This window comes from Diaporthe citri (assembly GCF_014595645.1).
Source record: "Diaporthe citri strain NFHF-8-4 chromosome Unknown scaffold_7, whole genome shotgun sequence".
Taxonomy (NCBI): Eukaryota; Fungi; Ascomycota; class Sordariomycetes; order Diaporthales; family Diaporthaceae; genus Diaporthe; species Diaporthe citri.
The window spans coordinates 1,054,227-1,078,284 of NW_025064852.1; the positions used below are offsets into that span (position 1 = coordinate 1,054,227).

Below are 24,058 nucleotides of genomic sequence, written 5' to 3' on the forward strand. Positions count from 1 at the left end.
CTCGATCACTCGTTGCCAGGTTCATACGTGAGCTTCACATCCGATGTGAGCCTCGCCAGTCGTCATGATATTAAGGAATTTGGGTCTGCGGCACTGTACGTACTGTCCAATTGCACCCCTCGCTCCACACATCAGCAGCTACTGACCCTTGCCGTCAATACCAGGCCGACAGGCTTTTGCCGCGCCAGTAAGGCGATCATGTCTCCAGCAAGCAGCCCTCTCGACAGGCGACAAGAGACCGCCATTGCGAACGACTTTCGCTGAGCCCCCTCCACCTCCTCCTGGCCCAGAAGCCTTCTACCGGAGCGGAGAAGCAGCAGGAGCACCCCCGACCCTGTCCTCATCCAAGCCCGCGGCCCATGACCTGCAAGACGCCACCGAGCGCTCGACGAGCTCGACCACAGGCTACTCGCCCCCGACCAGGACGGTCATCAACAGCAAGCACGTCTCCGCGCCTGTCGACGAGTCCATAGCCCAGAACTACCGCAAGTTCACGAAGATGCAGTCCGCGATCGGCAGCGTGGGGTCGGTGGTGGAGGAGCGCTTCGACCCGTCGTCGCTGCTGCGCGACCCCCCGAAGCCCGAGGACGTGACACTGGAGCTGCTCATGGCCTCGCAGACGCACATGGGCCACCACACGAGCCTGTGGAACCCGGCCAACCAGCGGTACATCTACGGCGCGCGGGCGGGGATCCACATCATCAGCCTAGAGGAGACGGCGGCGGCGCTGCGGCGGGCGGCCCGCGTCGTCGAGGAGGTCGCGTACCTGGGCGGGCTGATGCTCTTCGTGGGGAACCGCAAGGGCCAGATGGAGGTGACGGCGCGGTCGGCCGAGATGGCGGGCGCGTGCCACCTGTTCAGCAGGTGGGTGCCGGGGACGATCACCAACCGCGACCAGATCCTCGGGCGTGGGGGGCTGCATGTTGTTGATGAGAGGGATAAGCCGCTGCAAGGGTTCGAGGGCCACCTCACCGAGCGCAGGCCGCTGATGCCCGAGCTCGTCGTCGTGCTCAACCCGCTTGAGAACTACACCATGCTGCAGGAGTGCGCGCAGGAGAACATCCCCACCATCGGGCTGATCGACACGGACGCGGACCCGACGCAGGTCACGTATGTGATACCGGGCAACGACGACAGGTACGTTCAGCCTATCTACTGCACCTGCTTTACTCCACTTGCAATTTCTACGTAAAAGGCTGGTTCCCACATGAAATCTATTTGCTAACCCCTCACCCAACAGTCTCCGATCCGTAAGCGTCATCGCCGGCGTGCTGGGGCGGGCGGGCGAGCGCGGCCAGGCGCGGCGAAAGGCGGATGCAAACAAGGGCGTCTGCACGTGGAGGAACCAGCCCGACATCGAGAAGTGGATGCAGGACGAGAGGGCCAAGGCGGGCAACGCGGCGCAGGCCGAGCGCGAGGCGGAGGGGGCGGGTGCCCGGAGCGAGGGTGGCATGCGTTCGATCTTCTAGAGGGGGAGATCGGGCTTGTAGGTACATTATTGATTGTTAGAAAATGTACGATGTCCTGTGCATGTCTGGGTATGAAATGTTCCGTGGTGAGGTCATGTGTGGCGGACTGCCCTGTTGCCATTTTTGTTGTCTGTGACAAGCGAATGGAAGGTGGTGCACGTGGATGTTGTAAAACTGCGCATGGCCAAAGACAATGGAGTGTTGAGCACATCCAATACGATATAATTATCGAGTCCCAGGTTCCAACACACGTCCCTTCTAGCACAACGCCGCGCCATTCTCGCTGATGCACCTAACCCAACACATCAAATCCGACCCAGAAAGCTCTGCCCAGATGCAAAGGTGACTTCCGCAAAAGCAAAGAATTGAGGCCGCCTGATAAATGTGATTCTCACATTGGGCAAAAGACAATTTGACAACTGTGCGACTCGAACGCACGCCCCTTTCGAGACTACGAGGATGATTCCACCTGAACGTAGCGCCTTAACCACTCGGCCAAGTTGCCTGGTGATGTCGAGAATTTTTCACTCTCTCATGATTCCATATTGAGCGTGGCGTAGGTCTTCCGTTTGGGCCGGAAGCGGACCCGGGACTTGGCAGGCGCAGGGCCGGCAGGGGGTGTTTGACACGCAGTCATGCGGCCCATAACTTAATGCGAGAATGCGGAATCCTCTCGTTAGCATTATAGAGTTGTTGCATCTATTAAATTGTGAGGGTGTGATTCTTGATTATCATCTGTATTGCTCGTCTATATCTTATGTCATATGCCTCCAGGAAGCGGCCAGATAATTTCGCTGTCCAAGATGCATTCCGGGCGCACAAAATTAAAACTCCAGATTCTATCGCGCTCTTATACAACATTCGACGAAATGCAAGACAATAATCTCCATCGTCACTTATATCTTTCACGGGGCATCCGCGGTGTATCTCGTCCATGCTGAGTCAAATTTGGGGCCACGCGGGCTTTCTTCACATATGAGGCGACCAAATGGCAAGGACGACATCCCAACGCTATCCAATGGGCACTTCGTTGAAATATTTGTGGTTACTCATCGAGATGCCTGAAGTGTGGCTTCTGGGGTTGGATAAATTCAATTCTAGGTTCAGCCGGATTTTACCAATTTGCTTGGAAGCTGCGGAAGAGGCCGAGAAAGGGGTTGATCTTGAGGGTCACCATCTCAGTCAGCCCTGGTCAGCGTGTACTAGTGTGCCCCAGAGTTGAGATACGGGAAGCTTCTGGCTGAGCTATGCTATCCGGGAAGGTAGGGCCTTCAATTCAATCTACTGGAAGTTCCTAGATGAAAGATTCTTTGGAGACAGGCCGATGCATGTCGCCAAGGAGGACTGCTAGAGGTCTAGAAAGATCTTCTGACTGAGAAAGAGAGGAAGGTGATGGACCCATTCATGGAAAGGAGGATGAACGAGCCAAAGGAAATGGTTTTTGAGTATGATTGGGATAAGGATGAGGTTAAAAGGCGTTTTGATGAAGTCTTTTTCGACGAGTGAACGACACACTTTTTGGACATACGATCCCGGAATGTATCAAGCTTGTGTAAAGACAAGGCACCCGAGACTCATTCATCCGCCGTCACGGCTTCTTCACGCTTGCTCGCAACGTGCAGTATATAGGCTGATGAGCTGATAGCTAGGGACGGAGAAGCGATTTCCCAACACAAGAACTGATCCACAGCCTAGAGCTTGTGAAGGATATGCGAAAATTACCGTATTTCTGGCCCGATATTCTTAATTCTGTACAAGGTTTCTTGGAGTTGAACCAAAGCGTCCGGACATCCTTAAGTACAAGGAAGCAAGCTGATATGTGGAATATGTATGCGTTCTACATTTGTTATCACACCCTTTTCAGGCTGTAGTTGCAATGATAAAACCGTGTGTGGAGAGTGTCCTTGTTACATGAACAGCACGTCCCGAGTTGAAATAATCATTAACACTGAGTTTCGAGTTTTCTCAATCGATAGCCCAGTCTTTCTACAGCACTGTGGAAAGACTTTGTGTATTTGAGTGAATGAAAGCTGTTAGGCATATTCGAGAGTGTGAACGAAGAGTGATATCTGCCTCCTCAGGTGGGAAGCATCTGGACGGGAAAGTCAGTCCTCGAGAGACCATCCCAGAGGAGGCATCCTCACTGATAACCAAATAACAAATTTGTAGTCACCCTACGAATAGTTGGACAACTGATATCTCTGGGAACTGAAGGTAAATCATCTGTCCTGTATACTAGTATGAATTATCCGCCTTCGGACATCACAAAAGCACACCAAAGAGGTCACGAAGGACGTAACAGCCAGCCATGTTTATGATCACCTTGGGCATTCGAGCACAGATCTTTGAAAGTTTGCAATGTATTTGTTGCTGTTATTGGAGGTTACTCCCGTTTTCCAGCATCTGGTTAGGAATTGCAGAGAATCTTCACCCACGTTCGACCACAGTAATTATTAACGTGATCGCCAGGAGCTTGCATGCAGTAAAATCACGGAATATATACAATACAGAAGTTGGAAATTCACAGCAGTCTGACTGCATGTTTAGCGAAGACAGAATTCATTAGCCGTACAACAAATATCACTTGCTTCTATACGCTCTACCGCTGGCTTGTGGTATGGCCATTTTGGGTAGCTCAAATGGTAATACCGTACATTACAACACTCAGCAGGGATTTTGTCAACCTTAGAGGTGTCGGCCGCCCAAGCATTAGTAAAGCACGTTGCTGACGAGGCTGAGCCGGGATTATATCACGGCGTTGATTCCACGCCCGGGTAGTGATCAAATGTACGCCCGGGCGGGGCGTTCCACGAGCTTTTGCGTCTTACATCTTTCTCACGCTCGTGTATGCACACACCGGAGTTGGCGGATGTTCCACAATTGCGTTGCAGGATGAGGCGCCACGACGCCATGGCTGCAAATTGGTGTACCGGTAAGGCTTTGAATGATAAGCCCGAGATAGGTCGCTTCACTTCGACCGGTTGTGCCGGCCGCTGCAACTCATCCCGATCACATTCATACGCCAAGGAAAGCTGAACACAGATGTGCCCGATGATGGCCTGGATGGCGTTAAGAACTGCTGTGCCGCCTCGGGCAACGAACGAAACCAAGGATTCATCTCAAATGGTTCTCGTGCCACAGCTACTGTCCGCTGCTCGAGCCCGTGCATGAAGCGTGGGTAGGACATATTGGCGCCACGAATTATTACACGAGTTCGGCAACTCAGTCCCGACCCGATCGAAACACAATTCAACAGAGGCCAACTTCTCGTTTCCTCAAATTCAGTTCGGGGTCCAACTCAAAGTTGATTCTACCTATCAAGGTGGTATTGTCGTCATGCTTGTGCTCGCACGCGCGCGCAGATCTGGCTTTTCACTGCCACCATCACCGTTGTATTACCGGAGGACGGGCAACACAATCCCCGTGTGATGACGGTGGATGATCTCGGAATCATCATCTGTGCAAATCACAGCGAAAATGAGGCTCTGCTCATGCACCCTCATTGGACTCTGCTCAGCCGTTCATGCAGCCGATTTTAGCCAAGCGGTATTCTGGAAGCAACGAGGCTCCAGACAGGCAGACAAGTACCAGGTACGTTAAGACTACTTGGCGCCACGCTCCTCCCTCAGGTGGTCAGAATCCCTGACAATGACAAGACGACCTTCTGGTTCGGACTAAGCGAAGTATGTGCGGGGGCTAAAAACCTGATAAGAATTTAGCCCCTGCAAAAACCTGAGGGTGTCCATTATCCTTGCAACGAGAGCCTGATAATTCAAGGCCGATTTACTAGGCACTATCGATTTGCACCTATATCTTGGCAGGTTGTGCAACTGGATATGTAGTACCCTGTTCTGATGTGCCATGAGCATTAACACACACACACACACACAAAACATCTGAAAGTTAGCGGGAAATTATGTGGTTCTGCTACAGAAACCCTCGTGTGTTGCCACCCACAGATGAAGAACTCGTGAATCAGCCAGGTGCGTGTAGTGTTGTTTGGAGTCATAGACACCTGATGTTGATTGTGAGCAAATATAGCCATGAATCAGAAAGCCGCCGTACGACATGATGGCCCCGAATTTGAACTTCTCAGAGCTGTTAATTGCTTCATCACGCCATCCGATTTCAGTCCCCGGAATTGGAATATGTGGCAGCATTACTCGATCTGGTATCTCAACCACATTGAACGGGCACTCCGGGTTTGGCTGGCAAATGATGGATTCGGTCACAGACTCCAGATTCTGAACCCAAAAAGCGAGCAACAATGGAGTGCACAACTATCTAGTACATCGGAGACCATCTTCCTCTTGAGCAAAGTGGCCACAAGCCTCTGTGAGGGTAAAACTTCCTTGTCGGATATCAGCTCAGCCCTTTTTCCAATGCCAGAGGGATACATGAACGAGATTGGGTATACTGCAGATCGCTTCGACAGCTTTGACGAAGAAGATGACTTTCTCGACGTCCAGCAAAGTCATAAGTACCAGGTCGTGTTCGCCCTGCTGTCGTCCATCCTTCTCCTCTACACTCCAACGCCATCACCGGAACCGTCACATCTTCAGCTGCAACTGAAAGATCCAGAATATGCAGGAAGAGGACTTAGGTCTCATTCATTGAGGAAGTTGTCTTGCCTCCTGACCGCAGACGTGGCAGCACTGAGCTTTGACCATCTACTGAATTGCTTCGGACAGCTTAAATTCCAGCCAATGAGTGAATCATCACAAGATCACAAACCGATCATTGCCAGCAATATCAACTACTATATACTATCCAAGGTCACCGGCATTCGTGTGGTCTGGGTTGACTGTCTGAGTCTCCATCTCGAATTCGACAGGCGCAGCATGACCCTGAAACTGTTCCGATTTCCCTCATTCTGTGCCATGCTTGCTATCCCAAGAGAATCGAAGGCTACGATTTTTGACAGGTGAGTTTGCCACGTGGAACAATTTCGCCTTTTACGCAGTTCATGCCACTAATCAAACATCATAGCATCTTCCAAAGCCAAAAGGGTGATTTCGAGTCCTACCACACAAAAGCTCAGAACTCGACCGTATATAGTCAGGACTTCTTTGTTGAGGTCTTATGCTCATACAGAATTCTGTTCAGCCAACAAAAGAACGCCCGAGAGCTATATTCCGAGCATTTCCGAGTGTCAAGCTCCCGACAAGCAGACCACGAGGTAGATCCCCTTCGAGATCAAATCTGCGGCATGCCATCACACAGCAATGTCTTGTTTGATCAGATCGAAGCCTTCCCAGAGAAGTCCACCTACTGGTCTGATTCCGATTTTCCCAATCTGGGGGATAGACTGTTGGAACTCCAAAACTTTGTCGTCTCCCAGGACTCGGGCACTTTTAGAGCCCTCTGGTACGATGTGAGAGACCTGAACCGATTCTGGACGTTTTGGGCCGTGGTCGTATTTGGCGTCACGTCCATCATTTTGTCTATGATCCAGACTGTTCTCGCCGGACTGCAGATCAGATGTTGATTCCGGGCAAGGTCAACGCATGACATCTACATATGGCTGTGGAGCCCCGGTGGGATACGGAGACACTCCAGAATTGTCGAATAACCTCAAGCTAAATAGATACATATTTATATCATCAATTCTCGTTGACCTTGTTCTTGCCCACCTACTGCATTCCCTAGCATGGAAGCGCAACATTCAATTGTAATCACACAGTTGGTCCAACGCACTAATGAAGACATTTGGCGGGCCGATGTAAATGTCACCAAAGAAGGAGGTGAGAAACTTTATCAGGGTGTTTTCCTCGGGGTGACTATGTGAATTCTCACCGCCCCGACAAATGCCCCATGTACTGACTAGCTGAAACGACGCGGCCACCCTCATCATCAAATTCTCTGTGCATTACACATGATAAAAAGCCTTGTGGCCCGGCCAGACACAACCGTATCATAACTCACAGGACGGATCTCAGGTGAAGGGGAGGGGAGGAAAGGAGACGGAATTTCAGAAGGGAGCTCTTAAGGCAAAGATCTAAGCAGAGACCTCCACAACAGATCTCTCCTTGGAATCGTAGCTCAGAATTTGGTTCTTTCTCCGACGGAATTCATACCAAGGGCCGTCCTGGGTGGAAACCTCTCCTGCCTTTCGCCAACCATATCTTCCTTTGAACCGTTTAGTTACCTCTAAACTATTCAGAAGTTTTGAACCGCTTACCCACCCCCAGTGTGGCCGGAACAGAAGTCTTGGAGTGAGTTGTACCGCAGTCATCTTCCACATGATCTGCTTTGAAGAGGCAAATCTCGAGTGATTGTCCCCGTGCCTGGAATTAAGCAAAGCGTCTTCTTGTGGAGCTGCTTGCACCGCGACTTGCTTGCTGTGCAGTTGAGGAGGTGCTTTCCTCTTGGCAATAGTAGCATCCCAGGCTTTCATGGCTCGTAAGATCTTGTCTTCATTGTCCGCGGCGGCAACAATACACATCCCAAAAGGACGGCCGTTCGTCTTGGAGTAGCCCAGAGGCATTGTCCCCACTGGATACCCTGCCGCAGCCGCGATGGTTGGTATTCTGCCGTCCATTGGGCCCAGGATGACATCCAGATCATGCGCAGCCAGTGTCTTATCAATGCCTTGGGTGCGTGCGAATTTCCGTATGATACAGACACCCTCCCGGTACTTGTCGGCGGAGATGCGTTTGCTTTCATCAATAGCATCTTCGAGAAGTTGCTGGCCAGGGTATCCTATTTGTGGCAGATAGATGATTGAGATTAGCCTCTTGGGGTTAAAAGATATTGTGAGTAGGACCTTACGTGGTGGCAGCTCCTTGTCTGCGTTTTTCTTATTGAACTCGACTATGTCTCGCAGAGACTTGATTTCGCTGTTCTGATAGCCTCTCAGGAAGATCTCCCACTCATCGCTGAAGTCATAGTCTGCAAGGATGTTAATAGAGTCTCTCAAACAACTGGGGGAATGTTCACCGTGGTCTACTTACTCCACAGCTGCTCTAGAGCATCATCGCCATCGAGCACCAGTTGGTCCATGGATGGGAACGGAACTGATCGCACAACCGCCGCACCGCACTTTTCGATCTTAGAGATCGCGGCTTCCATCTCTTCTCTTTGCTGTTGGATAAGTATAGGGTCGGGATCACAGATGGCCGGCGAGAATGACCACAAGGTCGGGTCGACAAAACCTACACGCAGTCCCGTCCAAGACTCAGGCAGGCCATCGCCGTCCCCGTCACCTCTGGCTTCTTTCGCGGCACATCTGTCTGCATCAGTAAGAACGTCGAAGAGCGCTTCAAGATCTTGTGGCGACTTGGCCATGCCACCGATGCTGTCGGTAAGCGAGCTCCATGGCGCCGTTCCATCTGTACCTATCCGACCCACAGTGGCTTTGAGGCCATACAGAGCTGCCCGGTTCGCTGGCTGCACGATGGAGCCATCGGTCTCGGTGGCCAGCGCGAGCGGCGCGAATCCTGCGGCCACTCCAGCTGCGCTACCAGAGGACGAGCCAGCAGGAGCCTATATGTGAGGTCAAATGTCACTCAAGGGCATCAAGACTTTTTCAGGCTTTGGTTCAACCCACACTGTGTCCGAGGAGCCTGTCACCGTCCTTGAGACCCCCGACAATGTATGGGCTCTGGGTCTGACCGCCGACAGCTGACCATCCTGTAGTTACTCCGCAGCCTTTCCATCCTGTCATTTCCTGTGTGTAGGCTCAGATTTTGTTCAGGATTGGTAGTCTCCGCAGGAGTAACTGACTGAGAGGTTTGCCTTTCCAAGAATAATAGCGCCGGCTTCGACCAGCTGCAATCACTATTAGTACTCATCAAGTAGCGTCTACCAATGGATATAATTGTAAGAAGATGCTTACTGTGTCAACAATCGGCGCGTTTCGTTTAGCAATGCCATCTTGCAAGGCATATGTGCCAACAGTGGTTGCTAGCTGTAGCTCGGGGCCGGTCATAATGTTGTCCTTGTCTTACAATTAACACCTGACTAATACGTCTACATATGGAAGAATTTCACCTTGACTGTGATGGGAATCCCATGCAGCGGGCTTCGAATCTTGCCCTGCTCCCTCTCTCTGTCCAGCTCCCGGGCAATCCGAAATATGACTTTGCTCGGCGTCACAGAAATCATGGCGTTCAATTCCAGCCCATGGTGGTTTTGTTCCTGGATTTGATTCAGGTATGCGTCTACTAGATCCACAGATGTAACAGAGCGATCAGAAAGAAGCTTTTGAAGCTCTGTGCTAGTGACTGTGAGCAGATCCAGAGATGCCGCTGCGTTGTCCGGCGACTCGGGATCCGTCATGAATGGCATGGTCGTGCAATGTGACGATTGAAACGCAGTATGGAAAGAACTATGAGATTTCTCAAGAGATGTTGGACATTGATAGATTCCTTTGTTCGGGAACAATTCCCAAAAATTGCACCGCCAGAGTTGCAAAAGTTGTGAATGTTGCTGCTCGGAAAACTGAACACGTGTGCCCTAGGGCAGGTCGAAAAGCGAATGTCAGTATTCCTTGAATAGCCCCCAACCAAAATGAAAGACTTTTGGACGTGGATTGATCAGGGAATAAATGATGGAGAGGATACTGGCCCCCTGCCCCCACCTCTTTTGCTTGTGAAGGTACCGCAGTCGCCGATTTGTACGTCGTAAATAGTCTGTTACCACCCAGACCTGTGCATCAGTCCCTCGGCTTAGACTCAATTTGATTGGCCATCGTCGGGAATCAGCTGCAGGCTGGAATGACGCAGATCAAACACCACATTCCTAAGTGATTTGCGGATTATGTACTTTTTAGTTGCGGGTACATTACACCGGTGTGTTACCTACCCCGGAGCCTCGTTTGCGCCGCGGAAATCCAGATCCTTATCGGTGGCTTGCCCAGCCGAATGACCATTTGGAGACACCCACCATCAGAACCTGCATTGTGTGTGTGTGTCAATCCAACCTTGCCTGCCGCAGTATGCTCTGATGCCTGATTGAGGTGGTAAGAAAGCAGGGGATGAGATTGCAACGACTGGGCAAATAGTAACCTTAGGACACGGAACGGTTAGGTGTAAATGCATTGCTCCTAGACTGTAGAACACATATGGCTGTATTTAATTTGTTAGTGAAGTCATGCAAGCGACAAATTGTAAACACGTTCTCAAAGGAGACTTGCTCAGAAGTTCCAATTTCATACTTTGTACCTGATTCTACGAACTGCATTTGGAACATGGAGTCTCACAATTAAGGCTACGTACATAATTACCCAAAGACAGTCACGCTGGCTCGCCATTGACAACCCGGAATCCCTTTTCATGCAGTCTCGGCTCGCAATCTTCCTTTCTCGGGCAAATCTCCGGCAGAATTCGCTGCACAATTACGACTCCCTGGGGCTGGACAGGCTTGCCGGCCTAACCATTGGCAACGGGCAGGCCAAGTCGATCTGCCTCAAGTCCTGGTTTTGACTATCCTTGATGTGGAAAGACAATCACGGCTCATGCACATACTGAACACCCCAGTACCTGTGTGCAACAGGCCACTATCGGTTCGGGGTACACGCAGTAGACAGACATCATGTAGGCTTTCTGCAATGTGGCCGCCACGCCACGTCAACTTCCAGTCTTCTGGATGAGGCTGCGTGGGAAGCGACTCAAAAGTCTGCCTGGGCCATGAGCGCATGAGAAGCAAGAAGTCGTGCGACTCAAATGAATCACATCAAGGAATCTGACCACCCTCTGGGACAAGAGAGGCGGCGATTGCAGGCGAGAAAAGTCTTCTGCATATTGTCTTGGCTACGACTGGAAGTTCAATGCTTGAGGTAGTCGACCCTCGTATTTCGGGCGAGCAAAATTTGGCACGTGGTTGATCACAGCCTCCTTGTTTCTACCCCTCGAGAGCCTCTTGAATGTGTGAAAGCCAGGTTGCACCTTGTGTTGACGTGCAATGCAACGTCTGGATGAGACCAGAAGCCATGGTAACGACGACAACAACCGGCAAGATTAGCTTTCTGAAGCAAGATCCACTTTACAGCCAGGAAAAGCCCTACCTGGTGTTGCTCCCGCCGTCTCAAGATGCTGAGATAGACAAAAGCATCCCACGCAGCAACCTGTTGTATGAATACCATTTGGTGGAAATCGGAGATGTGAGAGGCCACGCAGAAAAGTATCAAATCGAAGAATGTGGCTTCCAGTATTTCCAGCACAAGACTGCTGTGAATAATCTCCCAGGCCTTCATGGCGACGGGCCTACTCTCGAGGATATCGACACCTACAAGGCCGAGACCGAAGATGTACTCAAAGACTTCTTTCAAGCAACACATGTTGTTTGTTACGACCTTCGCGTCTGTTCCCCCCTCTCCTCCGTGAAACTTGGACTGGAAATACACTGACATGGACAATTGGTGTTAGATCCGCGAGAATGTGTTGTATGAAAGGGATGAGATCGACCTTCGTGACCCGCTGCTCAGAGAAGGACCGGCTGTCGGGGCACACACAGGTATGTGGCCATTCGGTAGTTATAAGGGCATAGCTAATACAACCACAATATTTAGACGTCACGGCACGCTCAGGGCCCGAGATGATTTTCAATCATCTGAGTCCAGAAGACTACGCGAAATTCCACAGCCCAAATTATCGATTTCGTATTGTCAAGTGAGACTCCATCAACCCGAAAGGGCTATGAGTTATAGCAAGCTAATTCAAAAAGCACCTGGCGATCTCTCAATCCAATCTGTGAAGATAGCCCCTTGGCCTTTTGCGACTATCGGTCAGTAGAACCCCAGGACTTGATTCCTTCAGATCGCATCATACCCGAGCGTGCAGGAGAGGTGTACTACCTCTTTCACAACAAGAGGCAAAGATGGGTGAGTGTTGGTCACCATATGCTCGTGGATTTGAACAAAATACTCACATGGGTGAATACCCTAACAACAGCGTTGGCTAAGTGAACAAACGCCGAATGACTTGGCTGTTTTCGTTCTCTACGACGACAAGCCTGGAGATCAGGCAAAGTGTGAGCTCGCGCATGCTTGTCCTCGTTCCGATATTTCAAGCTCAAATTTCTAACCTCTGTACATTGAGAAAGATTGTCCGCACATAGCCTTTGTCAATCTCGCTTGTCGCCCAGACGCACCACCACGACGTAGTGTTGAGACACGGTCGATTATCATCTCGCCCATGGAAGAATGATCTGCTTCAGCACACTAAGGATACGAAAGTTCTGCTTGTGAAGTGCATATGAAAGGTTCCTTGCTCATGCTCATTATCTTTTGTTTCATTGTATCTCCGTGTTTCCATTTTCAAAATCCTCCGGTTATACATGCGGACCGGATGACATAAAAATGGGAGAGCTCGTGTAGTTCACTCATATCAGTTGGAGAAGTTGAATTTTGCGGCGTCTTCAAATATAGACAGGTTCAGGTCCATTTTGTCTCGCCCTCTCTCTTTTTTAAGGGATGTACTACACAAGCAGATGACCAAAAGTGTATAGACTTGTATTTCAATGGCAGGGAATCAAATACCGCATCAATTTCCAACTATCAGGTTGTCGAACAAAGCAAGGTACAGAAGAGCATAAAAAGTCAACGTCGGCCACGGATCATGTTGAACGAAATTGATGTGATGATGATGAGTTATGAATGAATCCTATTTGAAGATGGGCTCAAAGCGGACGATCAAAAGCTGATGCTTCCAGAAACCACTTGATCAAATCAGCTCTGGGCCCAGAGAAATTGTACCAAGCTTTTGCAATCCCCGTACAACAGACCAGATGACTTGACCCGGATACAGTGCACAAGCTCTTGATATGCTTTTTACTACTAGTATCCTCCAAGCCCATTCGTACCTGAGTCGTGGTTCCGAGTGGTCACGACCATTTTGGAATCCTTCTCTAGTCCAAGAGGTGGGCACCATGCCATCCAGGGCTGGGTCTTGGACATGACCGCAGGATACCGCAGGGTCTGTGTGGCGTTCTCTTCAGAGCGTGAAAAGTCATGGGTGTGGACTTGTGGGCCAGATTGCGGGTGCACTGTGACAGCATCCATGGTGTGAAATTGCGGGGGTGAAACCTGTTGGGGGAACCTGGTCAACGGTGTTCTAGATTCCGGAGCATTGAAGCATTGCGGATGTTGATCAAGTTCTTACTTGGACGCGTCTTTGCTTTATTTCTGTGCCGATGTGGCTAATAAATTTGTAATAACGCTGTCGTTCTGAATGAGTGTTTTAACCTTGGCTTAGGGGTCTCGTTTCTTTTGCTTGAGGACAGAAATGACCAAGAAGAACCGAAGCCTACTTGTACGCTCTACATATCACATCTGCCACTAACAAGGCTGCGGCTCCCCGGCGATCGTCCAAGTCAAAGTTTCACAATGTCCGAGCCTTGTACAACCTACAAGGCAGGGATTTTGAGCCGTCACTGTTGTGTAACACACCTCGTGTGAGACAATATTCAGCCTGCATAAATACTGGGCGGTGTATGCACATTTTTGCCCACCATCTGCTGGGTGGGTTGTACCAGGTGGGGAAGGTTCCGTTCGTTCCAGCGTCGGTCTGTGGCAGAGCCGCATTTGTCGGGGTCCCATGCCATCCCCCATTCCTCACTCTAATTCACGCCACTAAGGCTGATTCTTGAATATTAATTCAAAGTTCAATTATATGCCAGATTGAACCCAAATTCTTCCAGGGTTTGGATACATTTCAGATGAATTCAGCCTCTTAAAATGTATCAGTCCTAGGCAAGACACTGTCAATCTTGACGACGGAGCCGGAAGCCACGCTGGTGAAGCTGCGTCTTGGGTTTGCAAGCTTTCAACGCTGATAGTAATTACATTTTCCCAGTCACATAGGATTATCTTGCACCGCAAAATTAACGATGGCGGATCTCATAACAAGCGAGAGCGAGAAGAAAGAGTGGGGGTCTCCATTGCCGTCAATCTCGACATTAGCATTGGAAGACGACCCAGAGCAAGTCACCTCCTCGGGCTTTGCAAGGTGCACTCACTTCAGCATGGCTAATTATCAGACAGAGACGTCAAACATGCCGTGTCGGAAAGATGGAATATGGCAATTCTGAAAGCCAAGCAGAAATTGTCTTCCAGCGACTACGAGACGATCCGATCGTTCACATCTGCAGAGGCTCTCCTTCATGACCTTCAGTGCAGACAAGAGAAGGTGTCAAGGAACGCTTGGTCATCTGGCTTCCAGTACGTCCAATTCTGGTCAACACCTTGATACCACATCTAGAACCATGTCTGACCGATTAACAGAGATGTGCCGCCAGCGGTCAGAGTGCTACACAGTTCCGTGGCAATGTTTCTCATGGCAATTGCACCGCAATCCCTAGAATTTGCGGTGATGTGGGGCTTGATCTATCTCACAACAACGGCAAGCATTTCGATGGTCCTTTTTATTCTTCCACGTATACTAAACCGTCCCAAAAGCTTTCACTCAAATCCAAATCTATGTGGATGGATTTTGTCAAGAGACTTGAGAGAATCCGGCGTAGTCTTGTCGTATTGAACCTTTGTGCCAAGTCATTCTCGGTCTCATTCCCTGATGAGCTGAGCAGGGCCATGGTTCTGGTGTTTACCAGCCTCATCGAGTTCTGGGTACAAACCGTGAGCTGGATGCGCGAGAGTCAGTCTATGAAGATCCCAACAACACCCCAATTTGAGATTCTAATCTCCGTGTCAGACTCTTCGGCTCATAGGTGGGAGGCAGTGACTGGACAGCTTGAATCGAAATTCTCGTCGGCTATGGATGAAGTCGAAGCATCTATCAACCATCTGAAGAACATTGCTTCAGTCATGAACCCTCCACTTTTTGCACACTTCGAAAGGCTCGAAAGCGAACGAAGAGCTCGTCAAGATGAGCTCGCGAGCAGCCTCGACGTATCTGATGATCTGGCGGACTACCCGGTCAACCTCTTACCAATGGCACATTTGAGCGCCGTCTTCCAAGGTCGGGAGGAAGTTCTCTTGCGGATCGATGAAGCCCTGGAGGGACCGGACAACAAGTTACGTTCTGTCTTGATCCACGGTCTGGGTGGCGTTGGAAAGACTCAGACAGCGTTGAATTATGCGCATCGAAACGCAGGCAAGTATGATGCCATCTTCTGGGTCCGCAGTGAGACAACACTGTCTATCAACGCCAGCATGACCAACATTGCGCGCTCTCTGAAACTACCTGGGTCTATGCGTGAAGATGGAAATGATGAAATGAACTTTTTAATGGTTCAGAGCTGGTTCCGTACACAAGCAGCTCGAAAGAATGGTTGGTCCTGAATCCAGATGTGAACATCGCTGCGACCTGCGTCAGATACTAATGTGTTCACAGGGAGGAAATGGCTCATGATATTCGACAACGTGGAAAGTATTGAGGACATTGACTCCAAATATGTTCCGACCACAGGTGGCGCTGTGATAATCACAAGCCGGCGGCCTGATAACGCCTTGCCAAAATCATCAGAAGTATCACTGAAACCCTTCCCAGTCGAGGCTGCAACCAAGGTTCTTTCAGAATCAATGAAGTACTCGTCGTCGCAGGTTCTAAATGACCAGGACGAAGATGCTCTCGAAGCTCTTGCAACAAAGGTAGACGGTCTTCCCATCGGACTCCGTGTTATAGCTGGCTTGATGAATGTGCACGCACGGAAGAACACAACTGCCTCGAAATTCCTCAAGATGTACAATAAGGGCGCTGTGAAGTTGATGAAAACTTCAGGCCGCATCATTGACTACGAAGGGGACAGCACTCGCCGCGTAGGATCGGAACATGTCCTAAACAGGATCTGGTTCCTAAGCTTTGAACAACTGGATAAGAGCGGAGAAGAAAAAGGAGAAGCGAGGATTTTGCTTGGAATTCTCGCACTCTTGTGCCCGGATGGCGTGCCGCAATCGCTCTTTGGCACTGATGTGACTGACGACGGCGTACCCCCGGAGTTGTTGCTGATCTGCGAAGACGAATTTGGGTACGCTACTATCATTATCCCGTCTATCCCTATCATTAGATTGACTGCTGTTAATCAGGCCACAGAATTGACACCGCTTCGGTGGACCTTGCGCAGATGGCCCTTGCTGATCTAGACGGGCCCAACATCACTGTTCATCGCCTCGTTCAGGACGCTTACGTTGACTTCCTGCTAGAGACAGGTGGGCAAAGACTGGAAGCCGCTTTTTCCTCGGCCATCCATCTGCTGTACAAGCGATTTCCACGTCAGATCAACGGTCGTCCAATGCATGGGGAATGGCAGAAATGCAGAGAGCTCATAGAACATGTCAGATGGCTTGCAGAACGGTTCTCTGAGGTCCGTGCTGTGCGTAAGGAATTTCCGATTCCAAAGAGTCTAGCCGAGCTGCTCAAACACTGTGCATGGTAAGTGTGCGATATCAGTCGTTGTTCCGTATTAAGCTGACAGCGAATGGCCTCAAGGTACCTTTTCGAGATGGCGGATCATCGCACTGCTCTGCATTTGCTGGAGATCGCACAGAATGCCTGCGCTGACAAGCTCTCTGAGCTATATGCGCACCTTCTCAATACCGTCGGCTGTTGCGCATTTGAACTGAATGATTTGCAGCTATGTCGACAGACATGGGAGGAGGCCATGACCCTTCGGAAAACTTGGGCCAAGAAGAATGTGCCCGGGGCCGAGGAAGAGCTCGCTAACCAGCTCAATAACTTCGGCAACCTCGAGTCTGCCGAGGGGAATTATGATGTTGCGTTGGACCTCTTTGACAGAGCAAAGAAGATCAGAGTGAAGCTTGGGGCTGACGCCATTGTTCCACTCGCAGTGTCCCATATGACTACGGGGCGGGCATATTTTCTCAAGGGCATGCTAACCGAGGCAATGGAGAACTATAAACAAGCAGAGGCTATTTTCTTGGATCAGTTCGGCCCCAAAGCCCACTTCATGGCACAGTGAGTATCGTACGGTCCTTGTCCGTTCTTGATCTACTGTTGCTGAAAACATAATTACAGCCTGAACTATGCGTACGGAAACCTCAAGCTTGCCCAGAGCCCTGAGGATGCCGATCAGTTCTACGAGAAAGCTCGCGCCATCTTGGAGGAAACCACTCCATTTCACCTTCTTCTCGCTGCTTGTCTGTACAAGACTGCATGCCTTAGAGCAAGCGCCGGTGATCGCGAGCAAGCCTTGTAAGTATGGAGTCGGTGGTGCGGATTCGATATATTGATTGGGCCTAAGCTGAGACGTCACAGGAAATATCTCAACAAGGGTCTGACTATTGCGGAGCTGCGGGAAGCTGCGGGCGATACCGCACGACTCCTACGCAAGAAGGCTGCTATCCTCTCAGAGGGCCCACCGGATGACCAACAAAGCGCCGAGCTTCTAATAGCGCAGGCTGAATCGATGTTGGCTGGGCAGGGTGGTCTCGTTGTGAGTATGGAAGATGAGACGGAAGATGAATGGAACAATTGGGTCTGCCCGTACTGGAGATAATTTGGCGCTGCTGATACGTATTTCTCATAGTCTGGATACTTTAATGATGATGATAATGACACATTACTATCAAGTTTATATAAAGACAGGTTGAAATGATAATCATTGTGGATGTAGCAAAAGTTGTCGCAGTACCATGAAGCAACCTTGAAGTCAGATTGACATGAGCACAAGAGCGCCTGGGAGGTTCAGCTTGAGAGCTGCGTGCTCGCCGGTCTGCACCATCACGTCGCGAAACCAAGAAACCAAAGAAGCAGCCCAACCTGCTTCCCCACTGCAAGTTGTCCTGACGCACCGACCCACAACCAGATATCACCGGCGATACAGCTCACTGGTATTGGGTTACAGTCGGTAAAGAAGTATGGTGCCGCAACATTGAACACTATAGCCATCCATGTCGAGCAGCAGGAAGGCTCGATTAACCCTGGGCAAACGAACGACAAGGTCTCCAGACGCGAGATTGACTGAGATGAGACAGTATCAAGAGCAGAAAGGCAGTGTGATCTGCCAGAGGCACTCTGGTGAGCTAGTCCAAGCCCCGGGACACCAACAATTCGCGCTGTGCAGCAAATTACGCCTGGCAGCAGCAGCCAGTCGGCTCCCATCGAGCTCGATGGCTCAGCCAATGTTGTTTCTCTCGAAGCTCATACCGACGAGCGATAGAGGGAAAGCGAATGCCGAGTGTGAGTGCTCAGTACACAGATGTTAGTGAACGGATGTCTGCTGCTCCTCTTTGCATGCACCAGACTCTGACATTGCCAGTCATTGCATGCAGAGACCAAGTCATGATCTACTCAAGTAACTCAGAGTTGGCAAATACCATGATAGGGAGGCCATGTACACAAGACTTGATGTGATATGTTAAATCGACTGAGTTGATGAGCGCTATATGCGTAGAAAGACACAGCATTCCGAGAAACCTTCACTGCCTCAGGATCTATAGATACACAACGAGAAGCGAGCAACGAAAGCGTGTAAGTTGAGTCTCCTGAATGAATGGAAAAAGTAGCGAGAAGGACAATGCAATACGCGCTAGGCCCGATTAGAACATGATAAGCATGCAGTAGCCTGTGTAAATCTTGGCGGATCCTTCACGCGCAGCACAACCGTTATGATTCGACGTGCTTGCTGAACTGGCTGCCTGGACGTATTATTACTAGGGCTGTGTATACCCTGGGCCGCCTGGGCATTCGAAGGAGTGTTCCGCTGCATCTAAATCTCATCCACCCGTTATTTCTGCTTCCTTATTTGTACTACCGCGTGGCAGTGCGATGCGCGTGCCTGGCGACTTTGCCAGGTCATAAGGCATATTGTTTAGAGCTCTATAGTCTGTGGCGTGAAATTTGGTACTTACTCACTCGCCATTTTCCCAATTCCGGTGAGGCTTTGTCATCTATAAGACGAATGCGGGCCGCACACTCTGTAGTTAGGTCCAGTTGTCACAGCCCATCCAACTCTCATATTCTGCATGCTTTGCATACCTTCAAATTATTTTGCCCATTTACTGCCTTGATTACTCCTCAAATTTCAATCATCTACAACCAAATATTCTGCTCAAGTCATCGAAAGATGCCAAGATTCATCGACTTCAATGTCTCAGGTGGTGTCAACATCGGCTTCACGGCCATCATGATAGTGCCACTGTCCGTTATCATGTGCATCAGCTTTTTCCGAGCACGGCGTAGCAAGGATCCGGCACGGGTGGCCACTGCATATTTCAAGGCCATGCTGCCGTTGGCAATACTGTATGTCCAACTGCAGCCAAAACAGAGCGAGATGCTGTACAGAGAGCCTTGCTCTAGCGTCTCATAATCCTCAGACTGTTTCCACTAACTTTGGATACAAATAGGTACCTATTACTGTACACGATACAAGGTATCCTTTCTATCGTCTACGACAAAACCTACACGGTCTCGGAGGGAGTCTACCACGCTTCCTTGCGCTTGTCTGTGCTGGGGACTCTTTTCTCCAACACAACGGACCTCTTCCTGATCATGACACTCGCTGAGCTGGGCAATGGCTTTCTCTTCTGCCTCACCCAGACGAGGACAGCGCTGCAGAAAGCGGTAAGGTACGCTGCTATTGCGTCCTGTACCATCCTCGCTATGCTGGCAATTGCATTCTTCGGTGTTTATAACGCCGTGTATTCGCGTTATCTTAGCGACCGATGGTATAGTTATCTCGACTCCTCCCTTCGGCAGGCTAGCAGAAACATTAATTTCGCCTTTAACGTCCTTACCTTTGTTTGGGCTTTGCTGTTGTTGGTTTTTGCCGCCGTAGTCTTTCACAAGACGAAGCGCAACTACATATTGAAGAACGTAAGTTGCGCCCTATCCATGCTGAAGCATTGCTTGAATCACCGGCAGAAGAAAACCTAACACTTATTACTTTTACTAACCCAGACGATCACTCCAGTCCGCACTGCTCTTCCTCGTCGCGGCTATCCTGAACTTGCTCACTCGGATGTACACCGTCATCTACCTCTCCATCTTTGTCCTTTCCGCATTCTACAACTTTAATCACTACGAAACCTATACGGCGATCCTGTTCGTAGAACCCGTCATCACTGCGTGGTTCTACACCATCGCTGTTGCGCTCGTCTTCACCATCGTCGTCCGCAAGCGAAACGGTCTGTGGACCACCTTGCAGCCGTGGATGGACGAACAGGGCCCACCTGCACTGGCCGCAAACCCGAGCGCCAAGGGCCCGGGCGAGCAATGGCAGCAGCCATCCCATCACCACGTCTAGGGCGCTTAGGGGCTCTCGGGATAGCTGGTGTTAGCGAATTTAGGTTACAGGAAACGCGGTTCGTACATGTGTGCTAGGCGCAAAGAGTAGATAGTTTAAGTAGAAATTGTACTCATCAGTGGCTAGCTTCAAGCGGAAGGGCCATCCTATGGCTTGGGCCGACCTCTGTCTGCCCATCCGTCACTGTGAAGCCCTCGGAGAGATGAATGCTGTTCAATTGTCAATTAGCCCACCCTGGTCCCACTTCGTCGACTTGCCCGCCTCATGACCTCCTGCAACCTCGCGATGACCCGGCCTGTAGCCCACCGAGCCAGAAGATATTTCCAGAATAGACCCCTCGAAACTGAAGTTACTCTGGGTCAAGCGACTCACGACATCTTTGCTTCTGTACTAGCATGAATCGGCAGTATGGTCGGTTGCCCTGTCACTTGTTGGTCTACCCTGCCCTATTAACTGGCCGCCAGCTACGAGACCAGTTGACCACTAACAGAACCAACTTGGCCGTACTGACCCCGGTGTACTTGGCCAAGGCCGCCGCTGAGACGCTTGGTGTTGATGGGCGAAAGCCTTTCCGTCCGTACATATAAAGCAGCTTGCCCTCTTCTGACATTGTTGATACAATGCGCATGACAAGAATACTACGAATCCCAAGACCAAACACCACGACAATATCGAAGCTATTTATCAGAAAAATTAGAGGCCTGCATGGAAGCTTGTCGTTTTGGATGGAAAGACAACTTCCGCCCTTGGAAGCCCTGGTCTGAGCTGGATTGTCAGGCACTTGTCGACATTGTGAGCCAAGGACGATTCAGCGAAATCGACCACATCTTAGTCCTCGGCTTGGGCAACATGGACCTTCAGTATGTTTGCGAGGCGCTGGAGATGAACAACGAAAGATTTCTCCTTAAACACCACCATTATGAATTCTTTTCAATTATACAAGTGGTTAAGAGGTTGGAGCGACTTTTCAAGAAAAACCGCGAGACTGTCCGCGTTGAGGTCGAAGATCAAGGGTTCACTCCAGAGACTCGGGAAGGGCTGGAGGGCCTCGGAGTCCAGATCACCCCCGCAAGTCAGGGAGGGGTGTTCGGAAATGCTTCCGGCACAACGTTTGTCTATGACGCGAGAAGGTTCCAAACGGACCTACAAAAGCATATTAAAGATAACTGGGAGCCAAACGACGGGTCCAACTCGAAGTTACCTGCAGCGGTTATCACCGACAGGATGAGCGTAAGGCTGGGGAGTGGCAGTCCAAAGATTGATCCGTAAGCCCCTCTGCCTATCTTCCTCCCCCAGCGAGACTGGTCCCTCCCTGCGAAAAGCCCATTCTAAGGCGCCTACTAATCGAACGTCTTTACCAGACTTGTCGAGAAAGAGTACTACTTCGTCTCACTATCGAGTAGAGTCAACCATTTCAGACACGAGGGAGGCGGGACTATGGCCCAGGCCAAAGGGCTCGCACAATTCGAGTCGCACCTAACACAGGATTAATACGCAACCAGCGATGCATACGCCCACACGTTCGCTTTCAGAGCGATGATGCTCGTACTCAGCCGCAAAGACCTGACGAAGGACCTGGCGAGCCTCTGCCCTCTGCCCCCCTTCTCTCAGGAGAAGTTATGTCATGCTCCCAGGTTTTACGCCAAACTCTGAACTTAGACTTCCTAGTCCGGACAAGGAGCGAAAAATCATGCTGATATTGGCTGGGAGGCCTGTTCTGGGATCGGCAAATCCCAGATCTGGCCTTGGTACCTCAATATCAGCAGTGCCGTGATGTAACTGCATTCTTGGCTGAATAAAGACACAAATACATTGCGATAAAGCAATGGACACTGGATAGCTTCCGACGATTGAGTATGTACAGCATTTGAAATTAAAGTTATGTGAGCGTTTGCTCTCGGTAGTAGGAGTTCAAGAAATATTTGCTCCTCATGTTCTTACCAGTGCCCTACTGTACTTGCTGTGTCAAAGATGGGAAATGAGATGCTATTGTTATATGCTAGATGAAGTCATGGCTATAACTACGATTTTGCATGTTGGGCATCATCGGTGGAATTGAACCGGTTGCATTTGGTCAAATCAGAATTGGCAGGACAGGGGCTTTTTTAGGCCCCTGAAGTGTGTTCTTACCCGCAGCAATCTCTCTACTCCATCTGTGACAGAGATAACACACGAATTGATGCGTTGTTCTTGGAATGGCAACTTGATTTGCCCGAATGTGACCAAGACCCGATGCATCTGACGTAAAACAATATGGCGGCAATCTGGGTCTGGCACCGCACCGGATTCAACGGTCCAGGACGAGGTAAAATTAATTATTCGAGAACACAGTACATGAATTCAACTAGAAGTAAATATGCTTTGTATCTATCGCTCAGATCACAATTCACAATAAGTTGATGAACAATAAGAGCGTCCACTCTAAATATTATTGCTCTATTACTATGGCCCTATGCCACCGTGCCTGTCATTAGGGCTTATCGCACATGTCGCCGACTAGGTCTTCCGCATTCTTCACACCAATCACAAGAAGGGTTACTTAAGTAGTCAGGTAAGCCCCCTGCTGCGGTGGCTGTGTCAGCCTAGACTTGGTGGGATGTTGAGTGATCACGCAAAGCTGCAAATCCCCTCCGCTCGAAGGTGTGGACAAGTATCTGCAACAAGTCCCATCAAACGTCGTTGACTCACAATACTATCTGATGGCTTCCCTTTCTTGTTCTCTCTTCCATTCTGTAGCAAGGAGAAGTCGGGAAAATCGTCAGTCTTTACTGACAACCAGAGGGACCACGGTATGTACAAAACTATCGACCTCAGGTCATAATGCTTAAGTGAGCTTTCACTAGTACACGCGAGTGGAGTTTTGAAGTCGCTAACTGGAACCTGCAGAGCTGCACCTTATGCAAGAAGCTACTACCTGCTCTCAAGGAGACACCTCGGACCCACCTGTCCATCAATCTGGGGTCCTTCGATAGGCTTTGCGCGCTCGAGTGCAAAACCTGTCGGCTTTTGCTAGATTGGCTGTGCAAGTGGTTCGAGCATCTGGAAACCTCACAGCCGTTGCACTTCCGCCGAGACTATTGGTCGTCATCCTGCTCGTTCCATCTCGGCGATCATTTCGATAGAAGCAGTCCCGAATTCGACGTGGTGGAAAGCACGAAGCAAGACCAATTCCCTGGATATGGAGTTGAAGTCGACCCTCACTGGATCGACGACAATATCCTCGTACAGTGGTACAAGAATTGTATCAGCAGCCATGGGGGATGCCAGAGACCGCCGTATATAGAACGGCTCCCGGCACCCGAGCCCAAGTATTTCATCGACACAGTCAGGAATTGTCTGGCTCCTGCGCTCCCACAACCCTCTTATCTTTCTCTAAGCTACGTTTGGGGCCAAGCGGCGGTGGTCAAGGTGGTGAAGTCTAACTTGGA

General features: G+C 50.2%; 7 protein-coding genes and 1 non-coding gene across 8 annotated transcripts; 6 read left to right on the forward strand and 2 right to left on the reverse strand.

Moving 5' to 3' along the window:
* Window positions 1–64: 64 nt before the first annotated feature.
* INS49_013530 (uncharacterized protein) lies at window positions 65–1,469 on the forward strand (the record flags this gene model as incomplete). The annotated part of the gene is made up of 3 exons (XM_043174228.1): window positions 65–95; window positions 165–1,137; window positions 1,241–1,469. 3 exons carry the CDS (start codon window positions 65–67, stop codon window positions 1,467–1,469), a joined length of 1,233 nt encoding a protein of 410 aa, XP_043021173.1.
* A 413-nt stretch (window positions 1,470–1,882) lies between these two features.
* INS49_013531 lies at window positions 1,883–1,974 on the reverse strand. The gene has a single exon. It is a non-coding gene; the product is annotated as a tRNA-Leu (tRNA).
* Window positions 1,975–5,851: 3,877 nt separating this feature from the next.
* On the forward strand, window positions 5,852–6,957 carry INS49_013532 (uncharacterized protein; the record flags this gene model as incomplete). Its single annotated transcript, XM_043174229.1, has 2 exons — window positions 5,852–6,393; window positions 6,459–6,957. 2 exons carry the CDS (start codon window positions 5,852–5,854, stop codon window positions 6,955–6,957), a joined length of 1,041 nt encoding a protein of 346 aa, XP_043021174.1.
* A 554-nt stretch (window positions 6,958–7,511) lies between these two features.
* INS49_013533 (uncharacterized protein) lies at window positions 7,512–9,758 on the reverse strand (the record flags this gene model as incomplete). The annotated part of the gene is made up of 8 exons (XM_043174230.1): window positions 7,512–7,598; window positions 7,651–8,171; window positions 8,241–8,360; window positions 8,423–8,954; window positions 9,019–9,138; window positions 9,195–9,239; window positions 9,307–9,408; window positions 9,462–9,758. The coding sequence occupies 8 exons, from the start codon at window positions 9,756–9,758 to the stop codon at window positions 7,512–7,514; spliced, it is 1,824 nt and encodes a 607-aa protein (XP_043021175.1).
* A 1,642-nt stretch (window positions 9,759–11,400) lies between these two features.
* Window positions 11,401–12,083, forward strand: INS49_013534 (uncharacterized protein; the record flags this gene model as incomplete). Its single annotated transcript, XM_043174231.1, has 3 exons — window positions 11,401–11,769; window positions 11,837–11,924; window positions 11,980–12,083. 3 exons carry the CDS (start codon window positions 11,401–11,403, stop codon window positions 12,081–12,083), a joined length of 561 nt encoding a protein of 186 aa, XP_043021176.1.
* A 3,097-nt stretch (window positions 12,084–15,180) lies between these two features.
* On the forward strand, window positions 15,181–18,350 carry INS49_013535 (uncharacterized protein; the record flags this gene model as incomplete). Its single annotated transcript, XM_043174232.1, has 8 exons — window positions 15,181–15,697; window positions 15,761–16,394; window positions 16,460–16,575; window positions 16,717–16,798; window positions 16,856–17,341; window positions 17,402–17,578; window positions 17,642–17,819; window positions 18,231–18,350. The coding sequence occupies 8 exons, from the start codon at window positions 15,181–15,183 to the stop codon at window positions 18,348–18,350; spliced, it is 2,310 nt and encodes a 769-aa protein (XP_043021177.1).
* Window positions 18,351–19,451: 1,101 nt separating this feature from the next.
* On the forward strand, window positions 19,452–20,630 carry INS49_013536 (uncharacterized protein; the record flags this gene model as incomplete). Its single annotated transcript, XM_043174233.1, has 3 exons — window positions 19,452–19,627; window positions 19,732–20,200; window positions 20,298–20,630. 3 exons carry the CDS (start codon window positions 19,452–19,454, stop codon window positions 20,628–20,630), a joined length of 978 nt encoding a protein of 325 aa, XP_043021178.1.
* Window positions 20,631–21,479: 849 nt separating this feature from the next.
* On the forward strand, window positions 21,480–22,121 carry INS49_013537 (uncharacterized protein; the record flags this gene model as incomplete). The annotated part of the gene is made up of 2 exons (XM_043174234.1): window positions 21,480–21,895; window positions 21,992–22,121. The coding sequence occupies 2 exons, from the start codon at window positions 21,480–21,482 to the stop codon at window positions 22,119–22,121; spliced, it is 546 nt and encodes a 181-aa protein (XP_043021179.1).
* Between the last annotated feature and the right edge of the window lie 1,937 nt (window positions 22,122–24,058).